This window comes from Aquarana catesbeiana, linkage group LG07 (genome assembly GCF_042186555.1).
Source record: "Aquarana catesbeiana isolate 2022-GZ linkage group LG07, ASM4218655v1, whole genome shotgun sequence".
Classification (NCBI taxonomy): domain Eukaryota; kingdom Metazoa; phylum Chordata; class Amphibia; order Anura; family Ranidae; genus Aquarana; species Aquarana catesbeiana.
The window spans coordinates 327527374-327552351 of record NC_133330.1 but is presented as its reverse complement, the minus strand read 5'-3'; the positions used below and the strand labels follow the sequence as shown (position 1 = coordinate 327552351).

General features: G+C 40.6%; 1 protein-coding gene across 1 annotated transcript in view; it reads left to right on the top strand.

Annotated features, from left to right (window-relative positions):
- Positions 1–21019, top strand: part of PGM1 (phosphoglucomutase 1) — a 75561-nt gene extending 54542 nt beyond the window's left edge. Inside the window, exons 7-11 of the mRNA XM_073593815.1 lie at positions 4979–5094; positions 9048–9183; positions 10408–10591; positions 12056–12190; positions 20773–21019. Of these exons, the coding sequence (XP_073449916.1) occupies positions 4979–5094; positions 9048–9183; positions 10408–10591; positions 12056–12190; positions 20773–20862 (661 nt within the window). The 3' untranslated portion in view covers positions 20863–21019. The remainder of the gene's footprint in view (positions 1–4978; positions 5095–9047; positions 9184–10407; positions 10592–12055; positions 12191–20772) is intronic.
- Positions 21020–24978: the final 3959 nt, after the last annotated feature.

The window sequence follows — 24978 nt, the reverse complement described above, 5'->3', positions numbered from 1 at the left end:
TTCTATGAATAATAAAAAAATTAATAAATAAATGTAACATAAGTACACCAATGAAAATCATAAATAAAAAATTAATTCAATAAATGAATACTAAATAACAATAAAATAAATAATCCTTACCCCTTTAAAAAAATAAATAATTATAATAAATAACCACCCTAACACAAAATAAATTACTATTAATGTATTTTTTTTGTTCCAGTTTGAATGCTTATATTATTAATAATAAATATTTCATATTTTTTAAGGTTAGAGGTTAATTATTATTTATTAATGTATTATTACATATTAATTTATCTTACTTACGATGATTTTTAGTTATTTGTGTATTTATTTTACATTTATTTGTTCATTATATGATTATTATTTTATTTAAAAATTTTTCATTTGAGCAGAAAATCGCGCGAATATGCACAGAAACGCACGAATGGAGCGTTTCCATTAATTTCTATGAGAATAGAAACACGCCGAAAAATGCCCAAATCGCCTCGATTTGAGCGACAAAGAAAGCTCCAGAACTTGTTTGCGCTTCAGGCGACATGGAGTGGAGATGTGAACCAGTCAGGTCCATAAATATTGGGACGTTGACACAATTCTAATCTTTTTGGTTCTATACACCACCACAATGGATTTGAAATGAAACAAACAAGATGTGTTTTAACTGCAGACTTTCAGCTTAAATTTGAGGGTATTTACATCCAAATCAGGTGAACGGTGTAGGAATTACAACAGTTTGTATATGTGCCTCCCACTTTTTAAGGGACCAAAAGTAATGGGACAATTGGCTGCTCAGCTGTCCCATGGCCAGGTGTGTTATTCCCTCATTATCCCATTTACAAGGAGCAGATAAAAGGTCCAGAGTTCATTTAAAGTGTGCTATTTGCATTTGGAATCTGTTGCTGTCAACTCTCAATATGAGATCCAAAGAGCTGTCACTATCAGTGAAGCAAGCCATCGTTAGGCTGAAAAAAACAAAACAAACCCATCAGAGAGATAGCAAAAACATTAGGTGTGGCCAAATCAACTGTTTGGAACATCCTTAAAAAAGATAGAACGCACCGGTGAGCTCAGCAACACCAAAAGACCCGGAAGACCACAGAAAACAACTGTGGTGGGTGACCGAAGAATTCTTTCCCTGGTGAAGAAAACACCCTTCACAACAGTTGGCCAGATCAAGAACACTCTCCAGGAGGTAGGTGTATGTGTGTCAAAGTCAACAATCAAGAGAAGACTTCACCAGAGTGAATACAGAGGGTTCACCACAAGATGTAAATCATTGGTGAGCCTCAAAAACAGGAAGTCCAGATTAGAGTTTTCCAAACAACATCTAAAAAAGCCTTCACAGTTCTGGAACAACATCCTATTTACAGATGAGACCAAGATCAACTTGTACCAGAGTGATGGGAAGAGAAGAGTATGGAGAAGGAAAGGAACTGCTCATGATCCAAAGCATACCACCTCATCAGTGAAGCATGGTGGTGGTAGTGTCATGACGTGGACATGTATGGCTGCCAATGGAACTGGTTCTCTTGTATTTATTGATGATGTGACGTTGTATAGAGCCAAAAAGATGAGAATTGTGTCGATGTCCCAATATTTATGGACCTGACTGTAAATGATCAGTCTATAATTTTAATGGTCAGTTTATTTTAACAGTGAGAGACAGAATAACAACAAAAATATCCAGAAAAACGCATTTCACAAAATTTATAAATTGATTTGCATTTTAATGAGTGAAATAAGTATTTGATCCCCTATCAATCGGCAAGATTTCTGGCTCCCAGGTGTCTTCTATACAAGTAAAGAGCTGAAATTAGGAGCACTCTCTTAACCACTTCAGCCCCGGAAGGATTTACCCCCTTCCTGACCAGAGCACTTTTTACAATTTGGCACTGCGTCGCTTTAAATGCTAATTGCGCGGTCATGCAATGCTGTACCCAAACGAAATTTGCGTCCTTTTCTTCCCACAAATAGAGTTTTCTTTTAATGGTATTTGATCACCTCTGCGGTTTTTATTTTTTGCACTATAAATGGAAAAAGACTGAAAATTTTGAAATAAATGATATTTTCTACTTTTTGTTATAAAAAAAATCCAATAAACTCAATTTTAGTCATACATTTAGGCCAAAATGTATTCGGCCACATGTTTTTGGTAAAAAAAATGTCGATAAGCGTATATTTATTGGTTTGCGCAAAAGTTATAGCGTCTACAAGCTAGGGTACATTTTCTGGAATTTACACAGCTTTTAGTTTATGACTGCATATGTCATTTCTTGAGGTGCTAAAATGACAGGGCAGTACAAACCCCCCAAATGACCCCATTTTGGAAAGTAGACACCCCAAGGAAATTGCTGAGAGGCATGTTGAGCCCATTAAATATTAAATTTTTTTGTTCCGAGTGATTGAATAATGATTAAAAAGAAAATAAAAATTTTACAAAAAGTTGTCACTAAATGATATATTGGTCTCACAGGCCATGGTTATTCGTGGAATTGCGCTCCAAAATACATTTTCTGGATATTTTTGTTGTTATTCTGTCTCTCACTGTTAAAATAAACCGACCGTTAAAATTATAGACTGATCATTTCTTTGTCAGTGGGCAAATGTACAAAATCAGCAGGGGGTCAAATACTTTTTTCCCTCACTGTATTCCTCCCACTGACACCAATAACGGTGCACTATTCCTTCCACTGGCACCAATGATGGGGCACTATTCCTTCCACTGGCACCAATGATGGGGCACTATTCCTTCCACTGGCACCAATGATGGGGCACTATTCCTTCCACTGGCACCAATGATGGGGCACTATTCCTTCCACTGGCACCAATGATGGGGCACTATTGCTTCCACTGGCACCAATTATGGGGCACTATTCCTTCCACTGGCACCAATGATGGAACATTACGCCTCCCACTAAGCCCAAAAATGGGGTTCTAAACATGGAACAGGATATAGTCAAAAACTATGATACAAGAGATGGTCAAAGACTGTGGCCATTGTACAGGAGATGGTCAGAGACTGCGGCCATGATGCAAGAGATGGTCAGAGACTGTGCACGTGATACAGTAGTTGGTCAGAGACTGCGGCCTTAATACAAAAGATGGTCAGACTGTGGCCATGGTACAGGAGATGGTCAGAGACTGTGGCCATGGTACAGGAGATGGTCAGAGACTGCAGACATGATATAGGAGATGGTCAGAGACTGCGGGTATGATATATGACTGGGGTCTCCAAACATTTTAAACAAAGGGGAAGTTTATTGTCCTCAAGACTTTAGGGGGGCCGGATTGTGGCCAGTGATGGTAAAAAATGTCTCCGGTCCAGTGAGAATAAACATTGCCTCAGGATTGGTGGTCAGTTAAATAGCATCTTTGGTCAGTAGGAGGAGGAATGGTGCCCCATCATTGGTATTCCTGGGAGGGATAGTGTCCCATCGTTGGTATTCCTGGGAGGGATAGTGTCCCATCGTTGGTATTCCTGAGAGTGATAGTGTCCCATCCTTGGTATTCCTGGGAGGGATAGTGCCCCATCCTTGGTATTCCTGGGAGGGATAGTGCCCCATCCTTGGTATCCCTGGGAGGGATAGTGCCCCATCCTTGGTATCCCTGGGAGGGATAGTGCCCCATCATTGGTATTCCTGGGAGGAATAGTGCCCCATCATTGGTATTCCTGGGAGGAATAGTGCCCCATCATTGGTGCCAGTGGGAGGAATAGTGCCACATTATTGGTATTCCTGGGAGGAATAGTGTCCCATCATTGGTATTCCTGGGAGGAATAGTATCCCATCGTTGGTATTCCTGGGAGGAATAGTGTCCCATCATTGGTATTCCTGGGAGGAATAAGTGTCCCATCATTGGAAATTCCTGGGAGGAATAAGTGTCCCATCATTGGTATTCCTGGGAGGAATTAGTGTCCCATCATTGGTATTCCTAGGAGGAATAGTGTCCCATCATTGGTATTCCTAGGAGGAATAGTGTCCCATCATTGGTATTCCTAGGAGGAATAGTGTCCCATCATTGGTATTCCTAGGAGGGATAGTGTCCCATCATTGGTATTCCTAGGAGGAATAGTGTCCCATCATCGGTATTCCTGGGAGGGATAGTGCCCCAAAGGCTAGATAAAGGCCAACAAAGGGCTGCAGTTTGGAGACCACTGATATAGGAGATGTCAGATACTGTGAACATGATACATGAGTTGTTGGAGATTAGGGGAATATTAGATAAGACTGCTAGAAATTACTACTATAACAGGGCAATAGGGAAACACAGATTGGTGACTGCAAGGGTCGGGGGCTGTTCGAAATGTGTTAAATGGCCGCATGTGGCCCCCAGTTCACAGGTTGGGCACCAGGACTCTAAAGGGTTACAGTGTAACTTTAATTTTGAATTAATGGAAATAAAATAAGTGTGTGTCCAATTAATAGAAGAATAAAAGAACGGTACATAACAGTAACCCCGCCAGCGGATCTTTTTACAAGGCCGATCCTTGTCCACTCTCCGTCCTGTGATCCTCCCCCGGGACTCAGGAAAAACACATTTTTTCACCGATGATTAATGCTTCTCACTTGCATATAAATTAAACAATGTAATCCCAGCCACTAAAAACACATGAGGTCAGAACAGTGCATACCATAAAATATTAAAATCTAGATTAAAATTATAAAATAAACTTTGCTCTCCTCTTTGCACCCCCGTCCTCGGCTCTGTCTTGGCAACAAGCTGCAAACAAAAAGCTCCAAATCCCATCCGCCTTTTTAGATGTGCAATTCCATAAAAGTTTTAGAAAGTGGACGTGTTTATTGCGTGATGTGTAGGTGTGCGCGTCCAACTCCTTCAATTAAATTATATGAACTTAAAAATAAAAAAAAGTCGGATCCTTTTAAAAAGGGACGGGGCGCTCTTAAAATATCCAGTGAAGTGTGAAAACCTTAATCCGGTGTTTTTATTGCGATATTTTTTTTTTTTTTGTCTTTTTAAGAGTGGCAAAAGCTACAAAGATCGCCTTATACGAGACGCCGACCGGGTGGAAATTCTTCGGGAACTTGATGGACGCCAATAAGCTGTCGCTGTGTGGCGAGGAGAGTTTTGGAACAGGTCAGTAAAATAATGAACACACTTTTTAAGCTTAAAGTGAACCTGTCCTGGGAGAAAGATGGCGGCCATTTTTTTTTTTTTGGCTGCCAGGGCCGTTTTTGCCATTTGTTTTGCAGATTTACAAAATCATTTCAGGCCTGAAGATTATATATTACTATATTACCAAAAGTATTGGGACACCTGTCTTTACATGCACATAAACTTTAATGGTGTCTTAGTCCGTAGGGTTCAATATTGAGTTAAGTAGGGGTACCACTTACAATTTTTACATATTTGTGATTTTACTTTTATTGTAATTTTTGGACTTGTATCAATGTAATACTTTTGCTAATTGCATTGCAATTCCAGCACTTTATTATTGCTTATTTGCACAATTTTGTATCCATACATAATATGGGGTTTTGCACTTTGTTGCATTTTTGCACTTTACTTGCTATTCATATAGTAGGCTAATTTTATTTTTTTTTATATATATAATTTTGATCTTTTACAATTCATATAGTATTGATTTTCACATTTTTTTTGCATTTCAGCTATTTATTATTTACAAGATTACATATGTAATTTTATCCATCTATCTATGTGTGTATATATATATATATATATATATATATATATATATATATATATATAATGTGTGTGTGTATATATATATATATGTATGTATGTATATATATATATATATATATATATATATATATTACTGTGAACCTGCGCTAATCTCGACTCATATCCAATCAGTATTGAGTTGGCCCACCCTTTTTAGCTATAAAAGCTTCAACTCTTCTGGGAAGGCCGTCCACAAGGTTTAGGAGTTTGTCTATGGGAATGTTTGTCCATTCTTCTGGAAACGCATTTGTGAGGTCAGGCACTGATATTGGACGAGAAGGCCTGTTTCGCAGTCTCCGCTCTAATTCATCCCAAAGGTGTTCTATTAAGTTGAGGTCAGGACTCTGTGCAGGCCAGTCAAGTTCCTCCACCACAAACTTGCTCATCCATGTCTTTATGGACCTTGCTTTGTGCACTGGTGAGCAGTCAGGTTGGAACAGGAAGGGGCCATCCCCAAACTGTTCCCACAAAGTTGGGAGCATGAAATTGTCCAAAATATCTTGGTATGATGACGCCTTAAGAGTTCTCTTCACTGGAACTAAAGGGCCAAACCCAACCCCTGAAAAACAACCCCCACACCATAATCCCCCCTCCACCAAATGATTTGGACCAGTGCACAAAGCAAGGTCCATAAAGAAATGGATGGGGTGGAGAAACTTGACTGGCCTGCGCAGAGTCCTGACCTCAACCTGATAGAAGACCCTTGGGAGAGAGCGGAGACTGTGAGCCAAGCCTTCTCATCCAACATCAGTGCCTGACCTCACAAATGCTCTTCTGGAAGAATGGTCAAACATTCCCATAGACACACTCCTAAACCTTGTGGATGGCCTTCCCAGAAGAGTTGAAGCTGTTATAGCTGCAAAGGGTGGGCCAACTCAATATTGAACCCTGCGGACTAAAGCCTCGTACACACGATCGGATTTTCGAACGACCGAACGTCCGTTTTTTGTGGCATGCGAGTCTCATGTTGAGTGAAGAGGTTACTCACAGTACGAAACTTTTTGTATGACAGAATACAACGTCAGAAGTGACGTAATGTGTTGGATAGCTTTGAATGTATTCTTTCGTTTCTGAGCATGCCTAGTCTTGCTCTTACGGGTTTTTTTTTTTCGTACAAAAACTGTACTAATGAAACGAAAATCGGACGTTGAGTTCACATCCGACAAAAATGTTATAGTCTGCACATCCAGCTTTTGTCTGACAAAAAAGTGAAATTGGGTGTCGAAACGATCCGAAAATTGTCAGACAGCTCGTCGTACGAATTTTTCCATCCGATTTTCCGATTTTCGTGTGTACGGGGCCTTAAGACTGGGATGCTATTAAAGTTCACGTGCGTGTAAAGGCAGGCGTCCCAATACTTTTGGTAATATAGTGTATCTGATGCTTGGTCCATTTTAATCGTTTGCCGACCAGCCGCCGTCGTGGCCGATGGATGCGATGACCGCCGGCCACGAGCGTTCGCGAGCACGAGAGGCAGAACAGGGACATGTGTGTGTAAACACACAAATTGCAATGTGTCAAAAGTGTCCGATGTGTCCGCCATAATGTCGCAGTCCTGATAAAAATCGCAGATCGCCGCCATTACTAGTAAAAAAAAAAAAAAAATTATAAAAATGCTATAAATCTATCCCCTATTTTGTAGACGCTATAACTTTTGCGCAAACCAATCAAAAAATGCTTATTGCGATTTATTTATTTTTTGTTGTTTTTTTGTTTTTAAACCAAAAATATGTAGAAGAATACATAGCGGCCTAAACTGAGAAATTAGCTTTTTTTAAAAAAAAAATGGGATATTTATTATAGCAAGAATTTAAAAATATTGTGTTTTTTTTTTTTTTTTTTTTTTTTCAAAATTGTCGCTCTTTTTTTGTTTATTGCGCAAAAAAATAAAAACAACAGAGGCAATCAGATGCCACCAAAAGAAAGCTCTATTTGTGGGAAAAAAAGGACGTCAATTTTGTTTGGGTACAACGTTGCATGACCGCGCAATTGTCAGTTAAAGCGACGCAGTGCCGTATCGCAAAAAATGGACCGGTCATTCAGCAGCCAAATCTTCCGGGGCTGAAGTGGTTAATCGGTGCTGAAGGTGTCACTGACGGGCCCGTTAGGGAGAACACATTTCTTTTTACACAACATCTTCCAGTAATCAATTTGTGTCAAATTGTGTGTGTGTTATTTTCTCGGGTAACTATGCGTCTGAGTATAACCGCAGTCTTTTTATGAGGCCAAACCCTCCACTAATTAGCGATGTAATCTGCCAGGACATATATTCATGTAAAATTGCATAAACATTGGAGTGCAGATTGAAGGAACATAAAATGATATTTATAGAGAAGTTCTAGCAGAACTCATACTTTAGGTCTGGCACGGAATCAGAGAAAACAATTTTTTCTTTTCTTTTTTTTTTTTTTTTTCTTTTTTTTCTTTTTACAATGCTCTCTCAAAGTTGGCACAAACTTTTTTTTTTTTTTTTTTCTTTTTTTTTTTTCTTTTTTTTTCTTTTTTTATTCTGCAAATGTAACATAGAAGTTTTTCTGGGGAAATAGAGGGACTTGCCGAGCGACTAACCACATTCCCCCCGCTCTGCGCAGACCTTTATTTTAGATGCTGAGTTTTTTGTTTGGCGGCTGAATTTGGGCCAGTTTATTTTTTTTTATTCTTTATTCTATTTTGAGCGAAGTACAAATTCCATTCAGACTTTTATATGGATGTCTATGGAAGCCAAACATTGGATGTGAGCGGCCACACGCTTCCAGTCCATAGAGGAGCAGGGAAGGTATTCAGGGAGGTCGCCTCCTCCTAAGTACGTAATAAATGATTTCCTGCAGCAGATCGGTGGCCAATTGTCCAATAAACCAATTTAACAAAAAAAAAAAAAAAATTCTGCAGAATTTGCAGAATAAAAAAAAAAATCAAAAAATTGCAGAATAAAAAAAAAAAAAAAAAGTTTGTGCCAACTTTGAGAGAGCCTTGTAAAAAGAAAAAAAAAAAAGAAAAAAATAGTTTTCTCTAATCAAGCACTACTTGATCTGTATTATTGCAGTGGTCATATTAACGAATATGTAAACCCAACATTTCATATTCCTGATATGTGGGCTGCTATACCATGTACTTGTATGAAAAAGTATCCTGTTCTCTTTGTATTTCTTCTTTTATGTTAAATCTCTGGTGTTCCTGCCAGTCCCTCTGCTTTCCTATTAAAACTGACCACACTAGTTATGAGAGCACTATTCGTTTTCCTTAAACAAGAGATGCATACAATTTTTAGTAATTTTTTTGTCTCCTTTGTGTCAAAACCAACATGGTTAAAACTGATTTTTTTTTTTCAATGAACATTTAAATAGGGTCGGATCACATCAGGGAAAAAGATGGTCTCTGGGCCGTTCTCGCCTGGTTATCCATCATTGCTACCCGCAAACAGAGTGTAGAAGACATCCTAAAAGACCATTGGCAGAAATTCGGGCGAAATTTCTTCACCAGGTAAAAAAATAGTTATCCATAATTTGGTCTTTGTGCAAAAAAATTGTTGTTGAGCTTAATTTTCGGGAAATATTCTCTATTCGGGATGAGCAGGAAATCAACAACATTGATTTAGAAACAATCGGCATCAAATTTTGCCACGCTCACTATTTAGGGAAAATTTGCATGAAAAAAAAAAAAAATTAAAACATGGGTTTGTCTATTAAAGTGAAACTTCACTCTCCCAATCAACATTGAAAATTGTCCTTCCTTGTGCTGCTAGCATTAGTAAATAGATAGGAAAGTATATTATATTTACGGTACTTGTTTTAAACCTTTTTTTTTTTTTTTTTACATTTCTTCAGTTACTTCCGGGTTTCTTGCCTAGGCAAATGATGTCATACATCCCAGAAGTCTTGAGGGGGAGGGGTTAACTGCAGAAAGGGGAGGGGTACAATTGCAGTGTTAATAATGAGATACAATTGCAGTGTTAATAATGAGATACAATTGCAGTGTTAATAGTCCGATACAATTACAGTGTTGATAATTCGATACAATTACAGTGTTCGTAATCCAATACAATTACATTATAAAATGGTAGACACAATTACTATATTGTCAGATACAATTATAGAATTATAATAAGTATTTTAAATTTTGTTAAATTACTTTTTACATTTTCATCTATCAGCCTATAATAAAAACCCTGAGTATTTATTGAAAGCGTGCATCCAAATAAAACAAAACCTTGTATGTCTTTTAAAAACAATGTGAAAGTTATTTAGGTGCGCAAATTATAGTTAACTGTTTTTTTTAGATAACCAACTCATACTGATGCTACTAAATTAGTAGATCAATGGCCTCTAGTCTAGATAGGGAGACGGTAAAGTAGGTGAACTCTTTCCTATTTTAGCGCAACTACATTCTTTATTACAGTACAGATTTGCAATTTAATTAATATTGTTGATCTCTACAGCCTGTCCGGCACTGAGATCTAGAATGCTTAAAGAGTTCTCCATTTAGGTGGGTAGATGCTTACCTCGTTAATTGGCAAGACTGAAAAGAGTTGCCTCCTATATCACATCCAGAAGATTTTTTGAACATTTGGAGATTTTATTTTTCTATTACTTTACATCTGGGTTGGTCAACTGGTCATCCTCTGCTGTATGCTGAGGATTTGCTGAAGCAACCCAGTATGTCCCACCCAGAAGCACCATTCCCATCAGAGCCTCTACTGTTCTGCAGGTACGACTATGAGGAGGTCGAATCCGAAGGTGCCAACAAGATGATGAAGGACCTAGAAGCAGTCATGTTTGACCGCTCCTTTATCGGACAGAAATTGGCGGTTGGCGACAAAGTTTACACTGTTGAAAAAGCCGATAACTTTGAATACAGCGACCCTGTTGATGGAAGCATTTCAAGAAACCAGGTGAGACTACCATAGCGGCTGTGGTTGGAAAATCAGAATTATCCAGATTTTAGTCTTGCATTTATCTACTTGTGTGTGTGTGTGTCCCTCTTATTCCACTGAGACCCAATAGCAGAATGTGGGTGCCGCTCAGGTATGAGGTGGAGTCCAAGTTACCCCTGCTCTGGCTGGCTTAGTGGAGAGGAGCTTGTCCAAGCTGCAGCAATGTCAATGAGAGAAGTCCATATGCCGCACATCAAGCAGCAGACCCATGTGTGGAGAGGTAAATGGTAGCCTCAGCCTGGGCTCCGACCAGGCCATGCCCCAACATGTTTCGCTCTGCTCTTGGCAGAACGCACCACGTTGGAGGCATGGCTTTGAGGGGAAGCCACCTTGGAGGCATGGCTTGGTCGGAGCCTGGGCTGAGGCTGCCATTCATCTCTCCACAAAATTGGTCTGCTTTTTGATGTGCGGCATATGGACATGTCCCCTTGATATTGCCTCTTCTTCCACTGCTGTACTTATCTTCTCTTCCTGACGGTCCTCCCCTCCTGGCGCAGTCTATGCTCTGTTGTTGGGTTACTCCTTTTTTTTTTTTTTTTTTTTTTTTTTTTTTTTTTTTTTAATTAGAAAAACCAACTTTATTGAGAAAATATCTGCTTGGTACATAAAATAACATAAGCCAACATGGCCAAATCAGTAATATATACATGAGTAGATTAAGTCATCTACATGATATAGGATAACATATCCATCGGACCTGAAGCCGGTACACAATAGAGAAGAAGGGGGAAAGAAAAAAAAAAAGGGGGGGGGGGGGGGAAGAGGAGAGAAGAAGATAAGAGATGAACATGACAACATTTCAAGTACATGTTTCACCATCCTCCAACCATCTGTTCCAGACCTGCTCGTATTTAAGCGGGCATCCTCTATGTACATAAATCAGCTTCTTATATGGGAGAGTGTCATTGATTTCTTTTTTCCAACACTGGATTGTAGGGGTTAGGGCCTGCATCCAATTTCGGGCAATCACTTTTCTCGCCAAGAATAGCGTTTCATGTAAAAAGGTACGGAGGGGTTTGTCAACATCTAAGTCAGGTAGCAGGCCGAGCAGACACATCTTAGGATCTAGGGTAGCCGGGGAGCCCATTTGATCGTGCAGGAAGCGTATTACTTGTATCCAATACGCTTGAATTGTTGGGCAGGACCATATGAGGTGATAGAAGGAGCCCGGGGTGTAGTCGCATAGTCGGCATCCTGGGTTATACATGGGTTTGAAGCACACTAACCTCTGAGGAGTCGGATATGTCCTATGTATAATATATAACTGTGTTAGGCGATCTGACAGTTTAGGGGAAACTTTTTTTACGTCTTCCAAGATCTCATCCCAATCCTCATCCTCAATCGGTCCAACGTCCGCCTTGGGTTAGTCTTTAAAATCATTTCTTTGTGACATAAATTTTTTTTTGTTGTCTCTCTTCTCAGGGATTAAGGCTCATCTTCACCGATGGCTCCCGTATCATCTTTCGACTCAGTGGAACCGGCAGTGCCGGAGCAACTATCAGGTTATATATAGACAGCTATGAAAAGGATGCCCCCAAAATATACCAAGATCCTCAGGTAAATCCATTGGTGAGATGGCTCGGTTTTCCGCTATGCTAGAACATTCATGGTATTCTTGTCAAGCTACTCCAGTTATCACAAATTAGTATTTTTTAGATCAGACTTTCTCAGCCTTTTTGCCCCAAAGGAACACTTAAAATAATTTTCAGGTCCCAGAGATCCACCTCCCCCCCCCCCCCCCCCCCACCCCCCTTCCTCCTTCACTTGGGCAATCCGACCAGATCCACCCGTAATTTTTTAGGTGGACCTGATCGGAAGATCCATGCATTCCTTTGGACAGGCGGTTGTAAACGGACTTACCCTATATTGTCAAAAGTATTGGGACGCCTGCCTTTACACGGACATGAACTTTAATGGCATCCCAGTCTTAGTCCGTAGGGTTCAATATTGAGTTGGCCCACCCTTTGCAGCTATAACAGCTTCAACTCTTCTGGAAAGGCTGTCCACAAGGTTTAGGAGTGTGTCTATGGGAATGTTTGGTTCATAAAGATATGGATGAGCGAGTTTGGGGTGGAGGAACTTGACTGGCCTGCACAGAGTAATGACCTCAACCCAATACAACACCTTTGGGATGAATTCGAGCAGAGACTGGGAGCCAGGACTTCTCGTCCAACATCAGTGCCTGACCTCACAAATGCACTTCTGGAGAAATGGTCAAACATTCCCATAGACACACTTCTAAACCTTGTGGACGGCCTTCCCTGAAGAGTTGAAGCTGTTGTAGCTGCAAAGGGTGGGCCAACTCAATATTGAACCCTACGGGCTAAGACCGGGATGCCATTAAAGTTCATGTGCGTGTAAAGGCAGGTGTCACAATACTATTGTGTATGTCTGTTTACACCCACCTATCTCCGAGTCCAACTAGGGTGATCTGTCCTCTTTTGTTTGGGCGGTTTGGATCAGGGAAAGTCGGGTGTAAATGGTCAGCTGGTTTATTCCCAGCTGCCCATAGAGCAAAGCGGGCTCTGTTTGTTACCGCTCTGCAGAGTGTGTCATTCGCCCGCTCCTGCGCCAACCAGCAGAAGATTTGTGAGCCGATTCCCTGCAGTTCGGAACAGAATCCACCCCGTGAGAATAACGTGTATAAATGTGGGAATACATTGTGGTGTTTGTTATATGCATTTGTCTGTAGTACATCAAAATATAAAATATTTTTTTCAAAATTCAATTTATTTATATGTATACACATATTATGTATAACAATATAATATATTCAAATTTAAAAATGATTTATGCCAAAGGAAAGCCTTGCCTGCCCCAAGAAACCAGAATAAACTGTTTTTGTTATGCACTTTTGCTTGTAGATTGAATTGGAAATGTAATTATTTTTGCAAGAAATAGTTTTGCATATAATATGTAGGCAGGTGTAGTCTGTATTCTCCACTGCAGCTGGCACTGGACCTCAGCGGCAATGCAGAGGGGAGAGAAAGTGAAGAGAGACATGGTTTCTCTATGACTTCCTTGGCCACACAGGGCAGTGATCCTGTTGGATGCTCTGGTCCCATGTGACCCGGGCGGCCATCTTGGGTCAAGCAGAGTCTATTTACATCCCAAGTTTTTAAGATGGGAATGAGGGACACCTATTCGCAAAAGTATGTAGGCATAGGACACACTCCCTGTCATGCCCCCTTAAAGGAGAAATATGCAAAAAAAAAAAAAAAATTGTTAAACCCACAAGTGCTTTTTTTTTTACCACTACTATTCTGTTTTACTGGCTTTTGAAATTTACAAATGCAGCAATTCAGAAATCGGATGAAAGGTTTAGCAGTGGGAAACAGTTTTTGTGTATTTTATATAAAACTATATAGTTTAGACCAAAATAAGGGACAAATGAGGAGGAAAGAGGGACAGGGGGACTTTGTTTCCAATCAGGGACAGTTGGGAGCTGAGTTTTTAAGAATCTGACCTCGGGTTTTGGCACGCTTCATGCGAGGGGCTAGAGTAGGGACAGGTTCTCCCCGTCTGGCAGGGACAGGGCTAACCATAAGGAGAGGTAAAAATTGCTCTGGTCCAGAATGGGTATACAGGTTTGTGATCTGAAATGGTTAATTCCAGCCTCAAAAAATGTACCAAAAAAAAAAAACCCCACATTATTTTAAATTTCACCACTTGATTGCATTTAATTTCTTTACAATATGATCGCTATTTAAACCTCATTTACCACCTACTGTGGTGGCTTAAGGAATTCTGAGCTCTTCCAAATCCACAAAGCATTCATTTTCTCAGTTTCTAGCTGAATCCTACAGGGTGGCTCATCGCGGGACATGAAATTTTACCGAGCTTTTCATTCCTAATTTCTTCTTCGGTCTGTTGCCAAGATATTGTCTCCTGCATGTTGGCCAAACTAAATTCCTCTTTTTTTTAGCTTTCTGTCCACGATAGCAGTTTCCTTTGTCTACAGGTAGCTCTGGCACAAAGAATTTCTGTAGTGGAATGCAGAATAAAAAGGTTTTTGTTACAATAAATAATATAGTAATACTAAATAATATATTACATTACTATACCTTATAATAATTTATATAATATATATATATATATATATATATATATATATATATATATATATCTATCTCTATCTATAATATAATCTGTATAGATATATACAATTTTATAGATAGATATACAGTATCTCACAAAAGTAAGTACATCCCTCACATTTTTGTAAATATTTTCTTCTATCTTTTCATGTGACAACACTGAAGAAATGACACTTTGCTACAATGTAAAGTAGTGAGTGTACAGCTTGTATAACAGTGTAAATTTGCTGTCCCCTCAAAATAACTCAACACACAGCCATTAATGTCTAAACCGCTAGCAACAAAAGTGAGTACACCCCTAAGTGAAAATGTCCAAATTGGGCCCAATTAGCCATTTTCCCTTCCCTGGTGTCATGTGACTTGTTTGTGTTACAAGGTCTCAGGTGTGAATGGGGAGCAGGTGTGTTAAATTTGGTGTTATCGCTCTCACTCTCTCATACTGGTCACTGGAAGTAACATGGCACCTCATGGCAAAGAACGCTCTGAGGATCTGAAAAAAAACAATCATTGCTCTACATATAGATAACCTAGGCTATAAGAAGATTGCCAAGACCCTGAAACTGAGCTGCAGCACGGTGGCCAAGACCATAAGGACAGGTTCCACTCAGAACAGGCCTCACCATGGTCGACCAAAGACATTGGGTGCACATGCTCAGCGTCATGCTCAGACCATATGCCGCACGCTGCATCAAATTTGTCTGCATGGCTGTCATCCCAGAAGGAAGCCTCTTCTAAAGATGATGCATAAGAAAGCCTGCAAAACAGTTTGCTGAAGATAAGCAGACTAAGGACATGGATTACTGGAACCATGCCCTGTGGTCTGATGAGACCAAAATAAACTTATTTGGTTCAGATGGTGACAAGCGTCTGTGGCGGCAACCAGGTGAGGAGTACAAAGACAAGTGTGTCTTGTCTACAGTCATGCATGGTGGTGGGAGTGTCATGGTCTGGGGCTGCATGAAGGCTGCCGGCACTGGGGGGCTACAGATCATTGAGGGAACCATGAATGCCAACATGTACTGTGACATACTGAATCAGAGCATGATCCCCTCCCTTCGGAGACTGGGCCGCAGGGCAGTATTCCAACATAATGACCCCAAACACACCTCCAAGATGACCACGGCCTTGCTAAAGAAGCTGGGGGTAAAGGTGATAGACTGGCAAAGCATGTCTTCAGACCTAAACCCTATTGATCATCTGTGGGACATCCTCAAATGGAAGGTGGAGGAGCGCAAGGTCTCTAACATCCACCAGCTCTGTGATGTGGTCATGAAGGAGTGGAAGAGGACTCCAGTGGTAACCTTTGAAGCTCTGGTGACCTCCATGCCCAAGAGGGTTAAGGCAGTGCTGGAAAATAATGGTGGTCACACAAAATATTGACACTTTGGGCCCAATTTGGACATTTTCACTTAGGGGTGTACTCACTTTTGTTGCCAGTGAATTAGACATTGATGGCTGTGTGTTGAGTTATTTTAAGGGGACAGCAAATTTACACTGTTATACAAGCTGTACACTCACTACTTTACATTGTAGCAAAGTGTCATTTCTTCAGTGTTGTCACATGAAAAGATAGAAGAAAATATTTACAAAGTGAGGGGTGTACTCACTTTTGTGAGATACTGTAGATGTATGTATCAATCATAATTATTACATTTATTTTTCTTATTGCTTCTATTTTTTTTTTTGCTATGTCAGCAAATTAAGAAAATCCATCTGTAATTCGAACACTATAAACTGGTTCTAAGTGGTATGAAAAGTTGCGTTCCCCATTTGTACTGCGCAGGGGTCTGGCTAAACATTGTGCAGGTGCAGGAAGCAGACGCCCGTTTTGTAATACTGCCCGTTAGTGTCACCTCTGTGTACACAGCTGCGAGCGCCCCTACCTGCTGCGGGTTCCAGTCGTTTTCCCACATCCTGTCCTAAAATGTTATTAGACCTGGATAAGAATATTTGTGCAGCTCTATGACATCTTTTTAGTCCTTCGTTAAATTAGATTTGAGTAAACAAGAAAAAAAATCCCTGACTTGGGCATTTTCCAGCCATATGATGTGTATTTACCTGCAGATTTTCTTTAGATTATAACGTAACTTTCTCTGAAATATGCTGGAAGTCCAGCTGAAAATGGAGGTTAAAGCAGAATTCAATCACACTTTATTTTTTATCCTTGTATCAGATGATGAAGCATTTCATGTTTTCATTTTTAGAGTGCAGTCAAAAGAGATCTCTTCTTGGTAACCTCTTCCCACCAATGCAACGTACTATATCTCACAAAAGTGAGTACACCCCTTGCATTTCTGTAAATATTTTATTCTATCTTTTCATGTGACAACACTGAAGAAATGACACTTTTGTCTAAACCGCTGGCAACAAAAGTGAGTACACCCCTAAGTGAAAATGTCCAAATTGAGCCCAAAGTGTCAATATTTTGTGTGGCCACCATTATTTTCCAGCACCGCCTTAACCCTCTTGGGCATGGAGTTCACCAGAGCTTCACAGGTTGCCACTGGAGTCCTCTTCCACTCCTCCATGACGACATCACGGAGCTGGTGGATGTTAGAGACCTTGCGCTCCTCCACCTTCCATTTGAGGATGTCCCACAGATGCTCAATAGGGTTTAGGTCTGGAGACATGCTTGGCCAGACCATCACCTTTACCCTCAGCCTCTTTAGCAAGGCAGTGGTCATCTTGGAGGTGTGTTTGGGATCATTATCATGTTGGAATACTGCCCTGCGGCCCAGTCTCTGAAGGGAGGGGATCATGCTCTGCTTCAGTATGTCACAGTACATGTTGGCATTCATGGTTCCCTCAATGAACTGTACCTCCCCAGTGCCGGCAGCACTCATGCAGCCGCAGACCATGACACTCCCACCACCATGCTTGACTGTAGACAAGACACACTTCTCCTCACTTGGTTGCCACCACACAAGCTTGACACCATCTGAACCAAATACATTTATCTTGGTCTCATCAAACCACAGGACATGGTTCCAGTATTCCATGTCCTTAGTCTGCTTGTCTTCAGCAAACTGTTTGCAGGCTTTCTTGTGCATAATCTTTAGAAGAGGCTTCCTCTAGGACAACAGCCATGCAGACCAAGTTCATGCAGTGTGCGGTGTATGGTCTGAGCACTGACAGGCTGACCCCTCCACCCCTTCAACCTCTGCAGCAATACTGGCAGCACTCATACATCTATTTCCCAAAGACAACCTCTGGATATGACGCTGAGCACGTGCACTCAACTTTTGGCCGACTATGGCGAGGCCTGTTCTGAGTGGAACCTGTCCTGTTAAACCGCTGTATGGTCTTGGCCACTGTGCTGCAGCTCAGTTTCAGGGTCTTGGCAATCTTCTTATAGCCTAGGCCATCTTTATGTAGAGCAACAATTCTTTTTTTTAGATCCTCAGAGAGTTCTTTGCCATGAGGTGCCATGTTGAATTTCCAGTGACCAGTATGAGAGAGTGAGAGCGATAACACCAAAAGGAACTCACCTGCTCCCCATTCACACCTGAGACCTTGTAACATTAATGAGTCACATGACACCGGGGAGGGAAAATGGCTAATTTGGTCCAATTTGGACATTTTCACTTAGGGGTGTACTCACTTTTGTTGCCAGCGGTTTAGACATTAATGGCTGTGTGTTGAGTTATTTTGAGGGGACAGAAAATTTACACTGTTATAAAAGCTGTACACTCACTACTTTACATTGTAGCAAAGTGTCATTTCCTCAGTGTTGTCACATGAAAAGATATAATACAATATTTACAAAAATATGAGGGGTGCACTCACTTTCGTGAGATACTGTATATATGCATCAAGTAGGTTTTAATGCTGGTTGTACGCACACATGAATGGGGATGTGGGGAAGAGTGTTGATAATTATTATGCATAGGAAAGGGTGAGAAGGGTAGGGATAAGTGTTCTAAGCGGGGAAGGGTGGGGGTGAGTGTTTTTAATGTAGATAGGTAGAGATGAGTGGTATACATGGGGAAGGGTGGAGATGACTATTATGAGTGGAGAGGGGTGGGGATGATTGTTTTATGAATGGGGAAGGGTGGGGATGAGCATTATGAATGGGAAAGGGTGGGGATGAACATTATGAATGGGGAAGGGTGGGGATGAACATTATGAATGGGGAAGGGTGGGGATGAGCATTATGAATGGGGAAGGGTGGGGATGAGCATTATGAATGGGAAAGGGTGGGGATGAACATTATGAATGGGGAAGGGTGTGGATGAGCATTATGAATGGGGAAGGGTGTGGATGAGCATTATGAATGGGGAAGGGTGGGGATAAGTATTATCAGTGGGTAAGGGTAAGTGTTCTAAGCTTGGAAGGGTGGGGATGAGTATAATGAGTGGGGAAGGGTAGGGATGAGTGTTATAAATAGACAAGGGTGGGGATAAGTATTAAGAGGGGGGAAGGGGGTAGGCATGAGTATTATGAGTGGGGAATGGTGGGGATGAGTGTCATGAGTGGGCAAGGGTGGGGATAAGTGTCATGAGTGGGGAATGGTGGGGATGAGTGTTATGGGTGGGGAATGGTGGGGATGAGTGTTATGGGTGGGGAATGGTGGGGATGAGTGTTATGGGTGGGGAATGGTGGGGATGAGTGTTATGGGTGGGGAATGGTGGGGATGAGTGTTATGGGTGGGGAATGGTGGGGATGAGTGTTATTGGTGGGGAATGGTGGGGATGAGTGTTATGGGTGGGGATGAGTGTTATGGGTGGGGAAGCATTAGAACTGTTTTTGTGTTTTTCATTATTGTCTGTGCCATGTTGGACAGCTTTCACCCCATTTCCTTGATGTCAACTGTACAGGAAGTAGGGCCAAATCTCCTCAGTGCCATTGACCGTAGTAAAAATCTGTCAGATAACCTAACCCTTTCTTTAAAAAGCAGAATGATTGGAGTTACACTTGTACCATCCTCTATACATCTCAAATTAGGCCTTCGGTGTAGAGAAAGAGTGACTACTTGGCTACTCTGATAAGAAAGAAGGAACGAAGCAAGAGTGATTTAATCCTATTCATACTCTAGAGTGTGTCCTATTACAAGCTGTACAGGCAGAATTGCAGAATCAGAAAAATGGGAGTTCTACTCTAGTCAATTACCTATGGGGTTGTTCTTAATTCAAGATCATGTTCTAGCCTATTCACAGCAATGTTGTCAAATGACTCAACAAAAGTGGTGGAAATTGACTTTGTTGCACAGCCTTCTGGTGGTAAATATAAATTGGTCATTTATTTCCAGTATACAGTGTATGGCTAAAGGTCCGTGGGCACCTGACCTTCAAGCCTAAATGAGCTTGTTGGTTATCCCAATTCAAAACCATGAGCTCTTATGGAATTGGCCATGCGTTTTGTGGCTATAAGAGCCTTCACTCTTCTAGGAAGGTTTTCCTCAAGATTTTGAAGGGTGTCTGTATGCCCATTGTGAGATCTGGATTGCAGTTAGCATTCAAATTCATCCCAGTGGTCTTCAGTAGGGTTAAGGTCAGGGCTCTGAGCAGGACACACGTTCCTTCACACCAAACTTATCAAACCATGTCTTTATGGAGCTGCCTTTGTACACAGGGGCACAGTCATGGTGGAACAGAAAAGGGCCTTCACCAAATTGTTACTACCGGGTTGTCTACCATGTCTTTGTATGGTGTGCCATTAACGATACCCTCCACTGGAATCATTTGGAGAGCTGTCCATACCTTTGACCATATAGTAGAGTTGCCACCTCATCCCTTTAAACCCGAACACCTTTGAATTACACAGGTTCTGAGGCTAATTAAATGCAGATAAGGTACCAAGTGAGTTTAATTACCACCTTAATCAGCCACAGAACCTGTGTAATTAATATATGTTCGGGTTTAAAGGCATGAGGTGGCAACCATACCCTATAGGCCTGATAGCTGCACACATACTTTTGGGCATATAGAGTACATTTTTAACCCTAAAGCACTTAACCTATTAAAAGAAAATCCAAAAATTGTTTCATGTAACTGAAACCTGGTGTGACCCTCTAATGACGATATGTTCTTTTCTCCTTCACAGGTAATGTTAGGCCCTCTGGTTACAATAGCACTTAAACTGTCCAAGCTGGAAGAGAGGACCGGCCGCACAGCCCCAACGGTCATCACATAAGCAGACAAGGCTTCATAGCAATGGAGAAGATCAATTTTTGTTCACCTGTCCACCTGGTCTGCCCCTCCCCCGTCCTGTCTGTCAATGTAGTGCGTCATTCAGCAATATGTGTGAACTGGGGATAGAAGCAGATGAAAGTAAATTTATTTGGAAATCAGACTGAGTATTGGATTTTATTTCATGTTTACTGTCTGTTTTATACTTGCAGTGTTGTGCATCAATATTCATTACAAGGTTAGAAACTGATGCTTGAGATTCCTGGTGGCCAATGCGTGGCTCAAGTTAGGGGCATAAATTACGATATAATGATGGTGATCTCTGAATCTTGCATAGCACGTTCCCAATCTCTGACAGTCTATTTAAAGCAGAGCACAGTCTGCGCTCAAATTCATCCCAAAGGTGTTCTATCGGGTTGCGGTCAGGACTCTGTGCAGGCCAGTCAGGTTCCTCCACCCCAAACTCACTCATCCATGTCTTTATGGACCTTGCTTTGTGCACTGGTGCGCAGTCATATTGGAACAGGAAGGGGCCATCCTCAAACTGTTCCCACAAAGTTGGGAGCATAAAATTGTCCAAAATGTCTTGGTATGCTGGAACTAAGGGGCCAAGCCAAACCCCTGAAAAACAACCCCCACACCATAATCCCCCCTCCGCCAAATGATTTGGACCAGTGCACATAGCAAAGTCCATAAAGACATGGATGAGCGAGTTTGGGGTGGAGGAACTTGACTGGCCTTCACAGAGTCCTGACCTCAACCTGATAGAACACCTTTGGAATGAATTAGAGAGGAGACTGCGAGCCAGGCCTTCTCATCCAACATCAGTGCCTGACCTCACAAATGCACTTCTAGAAGAATGGTCAAACATTCCCATAGACACACTCCTATGTAGTGTTGTTTTTTTGTATTTCTTTTTTTTTAACTAATCTACTTAGAATATTAATAATAAAAATATGAATTATTCATTATATTATTTAATAAGAATATTAAATACTCTTGTCAATAGATGCCAAGAAGGCTTTTGACAGAGTAGACTGGGGATTTATGATGGACACAATAGAGAATGCCGGGATAGGCCCAAAAATGATTCGGTGGATTAAAACCTTATATAATCACCCCAGGGCAGCAGTAAAAGTCAATGGGGAGTGTCTGTCCACCCTTTGAAATGTTCAATGGAACGAGACAAGGATGTCCACTCTCACCCCACCTATATGTCCTGTCGAACCGTTATTGGCTACCATACGAAATAATGTAGACCCAGGAGGGGTGAAGATTGGAGATGAAGAACACAAAGTAGCGGCATATGCCGACGATGTCTTGTTTTATATACCCAACCCTAGAATAACGTTGGCAAACTTGATAAAAGAGTTAAAGTATAAAGAGCTTGCCAACTTGAAGGTCAACCCTGCTAAGCTGGAATTCTTAAATATAAGTATAAACAAAGAAGAGGGGACAACCCTAAAAAAGGAGTTACCATTTTTGTCGGGAGGAAAAGAGTGAAAATACCCTGGGGTAAAACTAACACCTTCAATATGGAATTTATATGAAGTGAACTATATTTCATTACTTAATTAAATTAAAACAGAAATTTAAAAAATACGACCACTCTCATGGGTGGGACGAATAAAAATGGCCATAATCCCCCAAAATTTGTACAAATTCCAAATGATGCCAATCGCTCTCCCACAGACATTTTTTAAAACACTAAAAACAATGATCCTAAAGTTAATTTAGCAGAACAAGAAACCCAGATACCATTCTCGATAATGAGTTAAAAGTAAAGCAAATGGGGGATTATGTAATTAATGTAAATAATAAAAAAATCCTGCGAGCTACCCTAAATAAGCCCTAAGCTACAATTAGCATCAAGTATGATTAAAAAAATCTGTGTGAAGGTGAATCAAGTGCCTATACACAGCTGCTATGTATCAATCCCAATCCCATAATGTGTGAAAAACCTGTATAAAAATAGCAAAGAAAATGCAGCGCTGTGCAATAATAGCCGTAATGATAAAAAAGTACTATTACAATAATATCAATACTAAGTATACAAAAAGAGAAATTAATTTAAAATATGGTATTTTTTCAGTAGTCAGTAGTCTGCTCAAACAAGCATGAAAATTGCTCCTCCACCGTCCTGGCCCCTCCCCTACATGTGACGACACAATCACGTTTCTTCCTCAGGGGGATTAGCTGTGCCTGGTATTAAAAGATATTATAATGCAGTAATATTAGCACGAATGATAGAATGGACGAATTTAAAGAGTGATAAAAGATGGGTGAAGATGGAAAATACACTAAGTAGAGCACAATTAAGTAAGAATATTTGGATACCACAAAAGTATAGAAAGGCTTGATGAAAATACACGTGAATTGACTAGGAATGTTTTTAAAATATGGGATATATAATCTATAGACAGGCAAAACGGGAATACAATTTCACCGTTAACTTCACTTGGAGGGACACATTTTTGCCCACCTGGTAATGGCTTACACTTTGGAAATTGGGTAAAAAAAATGCACAGCTAAAAGATATAATAAATAAAAAATAAAAAAAAGGAAAATATGCCAATATCACAAATGAAAGCACAGAAGAGAACTGATAATAAATGAATGGAGATATTTGCAGTTAAAACATTTTGTGGGAAGCTTGGCGCAACCAATTAGAGATGGGGAGAACGTGAACCCAGTTGAGCAATTCTGCCGTCAACCGATAAAAAAGAAACCCGGGATATCACAGACCTACAAGGTTCTCATGCAGATGGAAGGACTGGGAACGCCTCCATTCATAGGAAAATGGGAAAAGGAACTGGGGGGTCACAGTTAAAAGAACAACAAATAAGTAAAATTCTGGGGGGGGGGAGCGTACACGGCTTCGCAGCAGATATAAATACAATGGAAATGAACTGTAAATGTTTTGACAAGATGCTATATAAGACCGGATAAAGTACAGAAATACCAACCAGGGAAATCCCAATTGTGCTGGAGAGGGTGTGGTCAGAAAGGCACGATGTCCCACATATGGTGGGAGCGCCCGAAGATAAGGGAATGTTGGCATGAGGTACAGCAGGATGTAGGGAAGATTAAAGCCTTGTACACACGATCGGACTTTCCAAAGGAAAATGTTGGATGTCAGGCTGTTGGCGGACAATCCGACCGTGTGTACGCTCCATCAGACAATTGTTGTCAGACTTTCCGCCAACAAATGTTGGATGGCAGGTTTTCAAATTTTCCGCGGACAAATGTGTGTTGTGGGACTTTCCGAGCGTGTGTACACAAGTCCGTCGGACAAAAGTCCAAAGTACAAAAACACGCATGCTCGGGAAGCAAGGACGAGCTGGAAGCGGTCGGTCTTGTAAACTAGCGTTCGTAATGGAGAATTAACATTCGTGACGCGGCAAATTATGAAATCTCCAAATGCAGCGCACAATTCTCTTCTTCTTTAATGGGATAATAATGAAGCTGCTTTGCTGGTGATACTGATGGAGTTATTGCAAACTAATTTGCTTTTTTTTTTTCTAGTGATATCAAGAATAATATTATTATGCTTTTTTTTTTTTTTAATTTGGGCAAGTTACCACAGCACCATTATCCCATTATCAAAGATACAACTATGTTGGTGTCCCTTGTCAATTTTACATTGTATTTTTTTAAATGTAACTGCCGACTCCCAAACTGTCATTTGAAGTAAAACACACAGCCAAGTATTATTCTACACAATTTTTTTTATTGTGCATTAAAAAAATAAAACAAATAAAATTAGACATGATATCTGCCAATAGAACTTAACCAAAAAGTACATTCTATACATCCAAAAATATAGAAAATATACCAAATCAAATCATTATTATTCAACCAAAAAAATAATGTCAAAGCAATAACTCCAAGGCCAATAATAAATAACACGTTATCTCCTCCGATTCCGCAACATGTCTGGTTGATGAACGGCCGTTCAGAAACGAACTGAAAAGCGCGAAATGAAAAGCGCGAATCAACACTCACCAAACTTCTACTAACAAAAAATTAGCAGAAGGAGCCCAAAGGGGGGCGCTAAAGAGCTGAAAAACCACGTAGTACATCGCTACGTTCGTAAATGTTGGCCAACATTTGTGTGGCT